The following is a 12,346-nucleotide window of genomic DNA, read 5'->3' on the forward strand; positions in this document are numbered from 1 at the left end:
TCCCCCTGGGTAGAGTGCTGTGGCATCACAGTTCACAGCAACCTCCAACGCCTGGGCTCAAGCAAGTCTCCTGCCTCCGCCTCCCAAGTAGTTGGGACCACAGGTGCCCGCCACAATGCCTGGCTATCTTTTGGTTGCAGCCATCATTGTTGTTTGGCGGGCCCGGGCTGGATTTTAAGGTGCCGTCTTAGGTGTATGTGGTTGGCGCCTTAGCCACTTGAGCCACAGGCACCGAGCCCCAAACTGGTTTTGAATTTGTTTCTAATTAAAATTTCTTTTTCTTTTTCTTTCTTTTTTTTAAATTTTATCATAGCTGTGTACATTGATACTGTCATGGGGGTACAGGGTGCTATTTTTATATACAATTTGAAATATCTAATTAAAATTTGAATGTGAAGTCTTTGAATTTCATAAAAGGAGATAATATTTATACATGCTTTTTATTCATTTGGAGAAAAATTTTTGATTTAGATATTCATGCTTTAGTGACTGTAGTTTCCTAATAATGTCTTAACCCGAGAAATTAGCCTGTCTCTTACTCCATGAAGCTCTCTGAAATACCACTTCTTCTTGAATTAATTACATCATTATCTGACCTGCCTTTGAGTGGTGCTCCTTCCTGCATCTGAGCTTTGTTGTTATGCCAGGTAGGGGGAAGAAAATTATTCAGCAGGGCTGTGTGAATAATTGTGGGAGGCAGGGGAACCAATGAAAGAGTGGGTAAGGCACAATGTTTTTGTTGAAGAGGGAGCTACCACAATGAATGTAAAGTTACAATGCCAAAATTATCATTGAGCTGCTATTCTTCTATTCACTTATTCCTATTCACTTATTCTTTGATAAGTTTATATTGTTAGGAAAGCTGGGAATGGATTTCTGCCTCTTGGGCCTTACCCTGTAGTATATAATGAGAATATGGAAAGAAGGCAAGAAGTAAGAAATGTGCTTTTTAGAAAAAGGAACAGTATTTTGCAAATGTTACAATGATATTCAGATGCCCTATACTCTATAGAATTTAGAGTTAGCTTATCACAATGTCATGTATTTTGTTGGCCATGCTAGCATACCTCTTCCAATATACCTTCTGTAGAAAAAAATACTGAAAAAATTAAATCTCATTAAAATAGTTGGACTTTATTTATAACCTAATTTCAAAAAGGAAAGGAACTATTAGAAAATAGTTCTTCTTAATATTGAAGATGTTCCTCCTTCCCTATGGAGCGTCTGTCTTTTTCACCACAAAAAACGTTAATAGGATGTATTTGTATATCAGTTCCAGTCTCCAAGTCACAAAGTTATTGCCATCCTATAAACTGTTGAGATGAAACGTTAAAACTAAGGAATTGTAGGCTGATGTGCTTTTCCATTTCTTGCTTTCCTCTGAATGAAGCTGGGAAACTGGAGAGACCAGAGAAGTCCCCTTTCCAACCACAGTGATAAACAATGTTTTACAACACTGCCAGCTTATAGGGCATGAGGAGGTGAATGTTTACTTCCTCACTAAGGATTTCCTAGGTTTGCTTATGCTAGAGTATATTCTATTTTTTCAAATAATGACAAAGTATCTTGTGTGTGATTCCATGCACGTACTCATTGGCCCTGAGCATTATTCTTTTGAATTCTTTTGAATTACATGTAAATAGATATAAAATATACTTGAGCAATTGTATTTTTCTGACTGCTGAAGGAGGCTGCCTATGTTTCCATATGGTCATGTCTGTCCTCTCAGGGTACACATTAGAACTTTCTCCACTGCTTCATCTTGTCCCTGGATGACCAGAGCGCTGGTCAGAGATGTAACAGGAAGTAGAACCCAGCACTATCCAGTAAGAGGGCTGCCATAAGTCCCTGCCCCACATAATACCAACACTCATTGTCCCTCCTGCCACCTTTGAGCAGGTCTGTTTTCCATTCCAGATTGTATTGAGGGCAACACTTCAACTGGCTGATGACGGTCAGTTCTTTGTTAGACTCAGCCAGTACCATTTGGGTCACTCACAGTTTCTCTTAAGAACCAGTAGCTAAATAAACACTGTATTGGGCAGAAGTGCCAAGATTAACACAATACTAATTTTCAGATTGTGTTGCAGGAGAGCCAGTTGCCTTGCATTTTGGTCTTAGCTTTCCCAAGAGGGCAGAGGTGGAAACTTTAGATTGATGCTTTTGTCTGCTCTATGAGAATATTGGCTTCCTGAGAATATTTCTCCACTGTACAAGCCAACACTTTAGCCTTACCTCCCCACCACTTATCCTTCCTGAAAACCCTTCTTTCTCTTAGTTCCTCCCATACACTCACATCTGTTATTCCAGCTATTCCACAGACATGGCTCAATGTCTTATAAGAACATAAAAACATTTTGAGAGTATTCATATATCTCCATTTCTGTTTTGTCCCTTGTTCTTAAGTAACTTTTAGAATTTCAGAGCATAGCCTAGAATTACCACTTCAGCACAGATCAGCTGGATTTTTACTTACATTAAATATTTTGCTACATCAGTTATACCCAATTGATTCATTTTGGTAGCTTTCTGTTTCTTTAGTTATGCCTTGGCAATTTTTCTGAATTTTAAACTTTTTGTATGATGAGGTAAAAATTCCTAATTAACTATATAAGTATCCTAATAAACCATTGTCCTTTCCAATTACATTATCTTTTTGTGCAAAGAGATAACTGTCTTGATTTTGAATAGTTAAAGAGGCATAAACTACATTAGTTAAAAATACTTTGAATGTCAGCTCTCCTACCCTGAGCATTTTTGGACCAGATTGCTTTTCAGGCCGCCAGCAGAATATGAAAATTCCTTATACATCCTGTGCTTGCAGCCCAGCTTCTGAGGTATGCCTTTCTTTGGCAATTCTAATGAAAACACATGAAGGAAAAAGGGACTTTCCTGTTCCTTCCTATCAGATAGTACTTCTCACATAATGAACACTTGATTGTGTAGGAGACACAGACAGCAGGTAGAAATGCAGCTCTTGTTTTCTTCTGATTTGATGCAAAATCAGATTTTTAGCATGACTTTCCTTCCTTACGTGGCACAGCCAGTCTGTCCTGTTAGGTGTATATAAGCAAGTGAAACCCGCTACTGATCTTGGAAAGTTTAAACCTGAAGGCAGCTGTCAGGTTTCACTTCTTTCCAACATGCCCCTTAAATTCTCTGCCAAAATTCTTTTCCTAAGGGGTTCTTGACACCCAGTGAGAGGCACATCTGTAATAACTGTAAAAGGAATTATAATTACTGCCTTTTAAAAGCAAGTGGTAAGGTAGATAATTCAAGTCACTTTTTTACTTCAGATAAAAATGTGAGGTATGAGGTGGAGCAAGTTGAGCAAACCCCAGTAGGTATGAGTTAGCATCTCTCTGGAATGAAGTCTTTTTTTCTTAAAACCTGGAGGGGAGTGAGTGGGTGTGAAATGCTGGGCTCTCTTGAAGGTGTGGCTTCATGGAACAGGGACAGGAGGAGCTGGGAGCATATCGCCAGTCCTCCAAGTTTCACACGGGTTACTAAGTACTTTGGGTGAGGGGACGGAGGTGAGTTTCTGTTATTTGTGGTTTTTATTTGTAGAAACTGGGGGATTTATTTTTTTAAAAAAGACAGAATCGGCTCGGCGCCTATAGCTCAACCGGCTAAGGCGCCAGCCACGTACACCTAAGGTGGCGGGTTCGGATCCCCAGCCCGGACCCGCCAAACAACAATGACGGCTGCAACCAAAAAATAGCCGGGCGTTGTGGCGGGCGCCTGTGGTCCCAGCTACTTGGGAGGCGGAGGCAAGAGACTCGCTTGAGCCCAGGAGTTGGAGGTTGCTGTGAGCTGTAATGCCATGGCACTCTACCCAGGGGGAAAGCTTGAGGCTCTGTCTCAAAAAAAAAAAAAAAAAAAAAAAGACAGAATCTCACTCTGTCTCCCAGGCTAGAGTATAATGGCATCTCCATAGCTCCTGAAACTGCTGGGCTCAAGCAAGCTATCTTCCTTCCTCAGCCTTCCCAGTAGTTGGGACCACAAGTATGTGCCACTATGCCTGGCTAATTTTTTCTGGGGTCTCACTGTTGCTCAGGCTAGTCTTAAACTCCTGACCTCAAGCAATTTCCCACTTTGGCCTTCCACAGTGTTAGGATGACAGGCGTGAGTGATTGGTCCTGGCCAGGGACTGGAGAATTGTAACACAACACAAGTGAAGAAACACAAAGAGACCTTGGAAGCTGTTCACAGACATCTAGATGTGGGGAAATCAGTAGAGATATTCTGAGAGTTTCTCCTGTTTCTCCTTCATTGGAAGTCAAGCTCTTCAGTCAGTGATGAAAGGGTTTCTTGTTTGATATTCTGTTTTTGATGAAGTGCTTGCTGTGTTTCATTCATTTTGTTAAACATCCATTATTGATTTTGCCCAAAGTAAAAAACTAAAGGGCTAGTTTTCACTGGGTGCATGATGAAACCTCAGGCTTTTGTGATGGTGGCTGGGAGGCTGTTGGGGAGGGGAGGGTCACGGGGTCCTCCTGCATCTCCCACTATTGAGCCAGCACTAGGCCACCTTAATCTCTTTTCTATAGTGGCTGCTTGCTTAAGATTTTTGTTTTTATAGAATTTTATTGCTTGAAAAATGTTGGAAAGTCATCACGTTAGGGAATTGGTGCTATTGTACACATAAAAATAAATCACTTCTTTTTGAAGATTCATTTTGGATTGTTCACATCTCAAAGAGATGAAATATGTGACTTCTTTCCTCTATCTCACTGAGTCACAAGTCCTGAATGTTGGAATGCTTAGAAATCTTTTTTAGGACAAAATGCATCTCTGCTATGTGCAAGGTTTTTATGTCATAAAAATACTTTTTTTCATATAAAATATATTTTTATACTTTTTATAACTTTGATTTCATAGCCTATAGGCATACAACACACAAACTAAGGAGTAAATGGTTATGCATATGGCAAGAGATAAGATGATATTTCAGATGGCCTTGATTCATATAGTTCTAGTTCTGCCTTGCAAAGACAACTATTTCTAAGAGATTTCTGATTATTGATGTCTAAGTTTGGATAAAAATTGAGAATATTATTAGAGGTATCCAAGTATGTCTTTTTCAAGAGTATCCAATTAATTTCTAAGAGATATATGATTATGCTTTTGTTTTTCAACAGCACATTAAAAATGCGACCTGCTTAATGTTGCCTTCATTATGATATAGGGTGAATCTGTGAGAAATATTTAAGTTTTCTCAAAGAGTATCTAGGTCCTGCTAGGTTAGAACAGAAGGATCAACGATTCACATTAGCTTCCTCTGAAGGGCTCTTCAGGGTAATTGAAGTTTGTGTGGGATGATTCTGGCCTGTGTCATTTTCCATCTTCCCTGCTCAGGAAGTATTTACTGACTACATTTCTTCTTGTTTTAATTGAGATTTCTCATTTTGAGGGAAAGATAATTTGGAATGGCTTGTATGATCAGTGTTGAGAAAACAGAGATGAGAAGACTGCAGGTGGGTGAAGCTGGTGGGACTGTGTGCTATGAGCTGGGGAGTCCTGGAGAAACCAACTGGTGATAGCTGTCTGAGCATGAACTGAGAAGAGAGAAGAGGAAAAGTCATTTATTTTTACCTCTATGTTCACCCTAAAGAGAGGTTTTTTTAGAAAAACATCAAAATCGTGAATTTGATATAAAGGCCCATTTGAACTGAGTCTGCTCTTGGATGCTTGCTCCTTCCTCAATAGGTAATGGAATAAGAACATTGTATTAAACATCATTGGGCTTTTGCCAAGAAGGAGCACATTTTTCATATGGAAACTAATTATTGGTTAGTGTCCTACTTAATTTATTTTGAATCACATCTTCTGCTACTCAAGGAGTAGGTAAGAAACCATAAACACTTCAGGTTACTAGAGTTAGTAACTGTTAACTCTTTCAGGTATGACATTAAGAAACTTTTTTCTTTTTTTCTGAGACAGAGAGTCTCATTCTGTTGCCCTGGGTAGAGTGCTATGGCATCGTAGCTCACAGCAACTTCAAACTCTTGGGCTCAAGTGATCCTCTTTCCTCAGCCTCCCTGGTAGCTGGGACTACAGTTACCTGCCATAACGCCCAGCTTTTTTTAGAGCTGGGTGTCTCACTTTTGCTCAAGCTGTTCTTGAACTCCTGGGCTCAAGCAATCCTCCTGCCTCGGCCTCTCAGAGTGTTGGAATTACAGGTGTGAGTCACCACGCCGGGCCTGACATTAGGAAATTTAATGTGGGCAAATCAAGAAGCAAAAATCTCACTGATTTTTTTTTCCCATCTAATCCAGTTTGATATTTCCTCCCTTGTTTTAGTATTTGTATACCTGTATGTATATTGAGACTTAAGCCACTGTGGGTCTAAATAGCAAATGTAAAGTAATTTCTTTTGTCTAAAAAGAAGAGAGTATGGTTCTTGCTGGGGGGAGGGGGTATTTGTAGTTATTTCTATGGCAGAATTTATTAGAATTGGCCAAATTTCTTAATAATTTAAGAACTTTTAAGATTTTGCTTTTATTTAATCAGAGTGTGAAATTTCTTTCTCTTTTTTCTTTTCTTTTTTTGAGACAGAGTCTCATTTTGTAGCCCTCAGTAGAGTGCTGTAGTGTCACAGCTCATAGCAACCTCGAACTCTTGGGCTCAAGTGATTCTCTTGCCTCAGCCTCTAAGTAGCTGGGACTGCAGGTGCCCTCCGCAATGCCTGGCTATTTTTAGAGATGAGTGTTGCTTTTACTCAAGCTGGTCTCGATCTCCTGAGCTCAAGCAATCCACTTGCCACGGCCTCCCAGAGTGGCGGGATTATAGGCATAAGCCACCATACCCAGCCCTGAAATTTCTTGATATGATATAAAATATAAATATGGAGGAAGATCATTTTTACAATTATTTCACTTCTTTTACATATAAAGATTCTGAATAAAAATAATCTGATAAAAGGACTTTGGTTAAAATTTCTATATCTCAGTATAAAGCTATCTTTTCTTATGTCATGCCACGTGCATTGTACAACTTAAAGATAGCTATAGTCACAGACTTCAACTCTCATTCTTTCTTTGTCCTTTTTTCTTCTGCTGCTTCATCCCTCCCAGAACATCCATGCATTAGGCAGCTTTGGTGTGGTAAGTCAAGCACTCAGCTTGGCCTCAGAAAATGGACGTTCATGTTCTGTGCCGTGTACAAGTTCTGGGAATGTTGGCCAATTCCTTAACTTCTTAGTACCTCAGTTTAACATATAGTATGAAGGAAATCATTATGGTTGTGAAAGTTTACATGAAATAATATATTTGAAGGAACACAATGCTGACATCCTACTTAAAAAATTATTGGGGAGAAATTTTATTTATATATATAATAATTATATGTATATAAAATTTACTATTTCAAGTCATGTTAGGTGTACAGTTCAGTGATGTTAAGTATATTCACTGTGTTGTGTATGCTTACCACTATCCACTTCCACAATTTATCATCCCAAGGAGAAACTCTGTGCCCATTAAATACTAATTCATCATTTTCCCTTCCCACCAGCCCCTGAGAACCTCTACTCTACTTTTTGTCTCTACGAATTGTCTGTTCTAGGCACCACTTACAAAGGGAAATCACACAACATTTGCTATTTTTTTTTTTCTGGCTTTTTTCACTTAGCATAATGTCTTCAAGGTTCATGCATACTGTACCATGTATCAGAATTTCGCTCTTATTCATTTCATGTGTGTATATATCACATTTTGCTCATTCATCTGTTGATGGCACTCACCTTGCTTCCACCTTTTAGCTAATGTGAATAATGCTGCTGTGGGTTTGGATGTACAAATATCTGTTTGATAGCCTGCCTGCAGTTGTTTTGGGTAAATACACAGAAAGAAATTGCTGGATCATATGGTAATTCTTTAACTTTTTGAGTGACACTCTATTTCTAGGTCTTTTTGAATCTGTTGAATTTGGCATTGTAACAATGGAACACCTAAATGAAGTGCTTGTTCATAGTAGTGGTTTCTTCCCACTCCTGCTTTATTAAGGTATAATTGATAAATAAAAATTGCTTATACTTGTGGTATATAATGTGATACATCTCTACATTATGAAATGATGAAATCAAGCTAATTAATATATAATCACTTTTTTTGTGGTGAGAATATTGAAAATCTACTTTCAGCTATTTCCAAGTGTACACTTCATAATATTATTACTAACTCTAGCCTCCATGCTTCACAAGAGATTCCCAGAACTTACTGGAACTTACTTATCTTGTCTAAGTGAAACTTTTTACCTTTGACCAACATCTCTATATTCCTACCCACCCTTCATAGTGGTCTTCTAATTTCTATAGCTCATGTGATATCTAGCAAGACAGTGAGGTCAGCTTGAAATCAGGATATCGGGAACACCTTGCCAAGGTAGTAGGCTCTCTAACCCATGATTCTCAGAAATACATTGGGTGCACGTTTAGAGACCACCGAGGGTGAGAGTTTTCTCTGCTGGTGCCCATGTGTGTTGGTTAAACAATAGCTGTATCAATGGACATAACATTCTTTGCTTTGGATTTTTCTGGTCTTTCTGTAGGGTCCGAGGAGACTGAAGAAGGCAGAAGATAGGCTGATGGGCTCAGTTGGTAGACTCCCCTATCTCACCATGACTGCCGAAAATCCCACGTCTGGAGACTTGGCTCTGGCTCCACTTGTCACTTGCAAACTCTGCCTGTGTGAACAGTCTCTGGACAAGATGACCACACTCCAGGAATGCCGGTGCATGTTTTGCACAGCCGTAAGTTTTCTTTAATGCTTTCATTATGAGAAAATCAAAAAGGAAAAGTTATAAAAGGATGAGATATGTGTCTAAGGCATACTGAGAAGCCAGAGTTTGGCACGATGCGATCCTGCTTTGGAAAACAATCCACATTTGGTTCTGTTTACAAATAGTATCTTGAATGGTAAGTCCGATGTTTATTTGTAAGTATCATGTACATTTAATAATTATTGGTTCAATAAATAGTCTTTCAGTTCTTATGTTTCTAGCTAAGGAACAAAATAGAGAATTTTTTGAATACTTTAGTTAAGTATTGTCTGTAAGAAGCTTATCCAATATTTTGAATGATGGAGAAATCTGGTAGTAATTTACTCTACTGAATCTTCATAGGTCATCTTCGTATGGTCATCATAGATCTGCAGGAGTCTGCTTGTCTCTTAGTGTGACACTGATATCAATACCTGTGACCTTTCCTTGAAGGTTGGCTATTTAAGGTATAAGGATAGGAAACAGACTGATGAGCTGCTACAGGATTCAGAGATGACAAAGAACAATATTGTTTGTTAATTGATTAGCATTATTGAGCAGCAGCTATGTCCTAGGAGCTGTTGTAGGCACCAGGATTTATCAGTTAAAGAAACAAAACCCAGCTAAGGTTCTTGCTCTTAGGACCTTAGATTTTTATCAAAGGAAGTTATACAGGAGTGCAGGGCTGAGCGGATGCTGCAGGTTTAAGGAGAGGGTCAGGAGCAGGCCTCACTGCGGAGTAATATTTGTGCTGCCATCTTCTTTCTCATCTTCTCCATGTGCTACTTTATAGGAAGTGAGGAAACAGCTTTGTCATCTCAAAGCAACTTCAGTTTTCTTTGGTCTGGCTTTGTTTCTGAAGGCTGTCCTTCAAAAATGATTATTTCTCTGACATTCTAATACATGTTTCAGACCCTTGCTAATCCTTGAAACAAATGAGTCACAAGCAACATTTGCTGAAAACCAGGATGGAAAATTTCCCCTGAGGGTTTCTGATATTTAAAGCAGACCGTGAATTCAGGTTTTGCTATGAGATTTAAAGCGCAGAATTCAACTTTGTGCATCAATGTTGGGTAAAGAATACCTAAGTAAAGGCTGTTTCATATGGGTATTCACTCATCCTATCTTTGTTTGAAGGGATTTTAGTTCCTAATTAAAAACAGCACCATTGCTGCCCATTTCTCTATCAGCAATTTGGGAGGAGGAGTTAGTATAATTAGATTATTCTGGTATTGAGATTCATATTTTTATATTGTTAGGGAGTGCCCAAAAGCAGAAAAGTCAAATGGCTTGACATTTTTGGTATCTTTCCAATTTTGAAACTTTTTGTACCTATGAATATTAATCTTCTCTGATATCTTATTACCCCATTACCTATGGTTTGCCAAAAGCACCTCTATAGTTGACCACTTCTGCACTGATCACTTCCTAAGTCTACCTAATTTTCACAGACTGGACATGCACCACATATATGTATCAGTAAGTAGGCCTAGTTTCTTATGTTGACCACCTCTGTATGTTGACCAGTTTGTTACAGTCCCATGGGTGGTCAATTTACAAAGTTCTGCTGTAATAAGTTGCATATGATTACATTAATGCCTGTAAATTTGCAATTAAAATCAGACTTACTTGAAATACTATAACTTTCTTTTGGTTAGAGATTTATTTCTTCTTTTTAAAAAAACATTTTAAAAATGCGTCTAATATTCCCAGGCATTAATTTACATTCAAATTAAAGATATCAAATATGTTTTGCATTTTTAAGACTGACAAGAAATTTGTAATTTTTTTTGGATATGCCATATAGTACTAATTTCCCACTTTTAAATAGGATTGGATGACATCTCCCAGTTATTGGCTGGGTAAGATTTTTGTGCATACCATACATTTAAGATAGTCTTAGGTTGGACAGAGTGCCTCTTGCCTATAATTCTAGCATATTGGTAACCCAAAGTAGAAGGATGGCTTGAGGCCAGAAGTTTGAGACTAGCCTGGGCAACATAGCAAGAATGTCTCTACAAAAATAAAAATAAATTAACCAAGTGTGGTGGCATGCACCTGTGGTCCCAACTATTCAGGAAACTGAGGCAGGAGGATCACCTGGGCATAGGTATTTGAGGTTGCAGTAAACTATGCTCATACTACTATACTCTAGCCTGGATGACAGAGCAAGATCCTGACTCAAAAAAAAAAAAAAGGATTTTACTGGTTTTACTAAGAATGCCACCCCACCTTGTCCCTGGGGAGTGTCCAAATATATTTCTCTCACTAAATTTGGTGTTATACTGGTATATTTTCCATGGATTTAATAAATCTTTAAAAACATTCTGTCTTTCTTCTGTTTTCTCTGAGAGGTATCCCTGACCATTTTGCTGTGAGTTTAAATGCATTTTGTTTCTGAGATGACTGTGCTCCATTTCTAGCTCTACCCTAATTCAGCTGTGTGATTGAGTAAAATCTCTTCAGGTCTCTGAGTTCTCATGTATAAAATGACCCTTTACAGTGTTCCAAATATGGGGTGCCATCTAAGCTGGGAGTGCAGAATGGACAGAGGTGGGAAGTCTGACTTGATCATTGAGTGTTGACCGTCCATTCTCTGTCTCTGGCAGACCTGGTCTTTACATTGATTCCTACCCCCACCTATCCCAAGTGTGTTCCATGGGCCACCAGCTCTGTGAACCAAGAGGGTCCTTGAATAAAGTGTTCCATAGTCAAATTAGCTTGAAAACTGCTATGTTCTCTATTCCTTTCTTGGAGCACATTTGCATTTGTACAATGCACATTTGCATTTTACAGGCTCTGTGAAATATGTGGTTAAGAGGAAGGGGGGGGACCTCATTTAACTTTGGCTGACCATGCCACCTTTTAATGTGAAACAGATATTAACTTGCCTACAACTGGTGTTCTGAAGAACACTGCTTTAAATTATTTCATGTAGGTAATTCTTGATTTAAATGACATTTAGGGAAAGGAATGTAATAGACGTTGCTTCACACTAACCCTTAGTGTTATCTAGTTTCTTGTTCAAGGGTGTTCTCTCTGTGAAGATGGTTTCTGTAGACTATTTGTTCAGTTTTAGTCTATAGAAGAAAATATAAAGTAAGAGAAGCTGCATATATAAGACAAAAAATAGGCATAGCTGTCAGTTGCATGGAAGATGTAGATGATTAGGTGTATTACTGAGTCAAAGAAGTTGATATGTTGGGATTACAGGGAGAGAAGTGTGCCAGAATTATATGTTCTATTCTGAAGGTTAAATATCTCAGGGATTTTAGTCTACTTCTGATATTCAAAGAGTATCTATCTGTCTCTATTTTTTTGCCTGTAGATTTAAATAACCCAAATATGAAAATTAAAATTTTCCTTTTTTGGTTTTTGCAATGCTCTCTTTCACATAGTGCCACACTATGTTACTTAAAGTGAAAGAAAAAAATTCACAAAAGTCAGTTATCGGCTTGGCGCCTATAGCTCAACCGGCTAAGGCACCAGCCACGTACATCTAAGGTGGCGGGTTCGAATCCCCAGCCCGGACCCGCCAAACAACAATGACGGCTGCAACCAAAAAATAGCCGGGCGTTGTGGCGGG

General features: G+C 38.7%; 1 protein-coding gene across 2 annotated transcripts in view; it reads left to right on the forward strand.

Annotated features, from left to right (window-relative positions):
- Positions 1-12,346, forward strand: part of RNF144B (ring finger protein 144B) — a 179,023-nt gene that overhangs the window by 102,638 nt on the left and 64,039 nt on the right. For both annotated transcript variants that reach the window (XM_023512276.1, XM_003788377.3), the window contains exon 2: positions 8,551-8,751. In XM_023512276.1, the coding sequence (XP_023368044.1) occupies positions 8,551-8,751 (201 nt within the window). The remainder of the gene's footprint in view (positions 1-8,550; positions 8,752-12,346) is intronic.

This window comes from Otolemur garnettii, unplaced genomic scaffold, assembly GCF_000181295.1.
Source record: "Otolemur garnettii isolate 467f Iridium unplaced genomic scaffold, OtoGar3 scaffold00026, whole genome shotgun sequence".
Taxonomy (NCBI): Eukaryota; Metazoa; Chordata; class Mammalia; order Primates; family Galagidae; genus Otolemur; species Otolemur garnettii.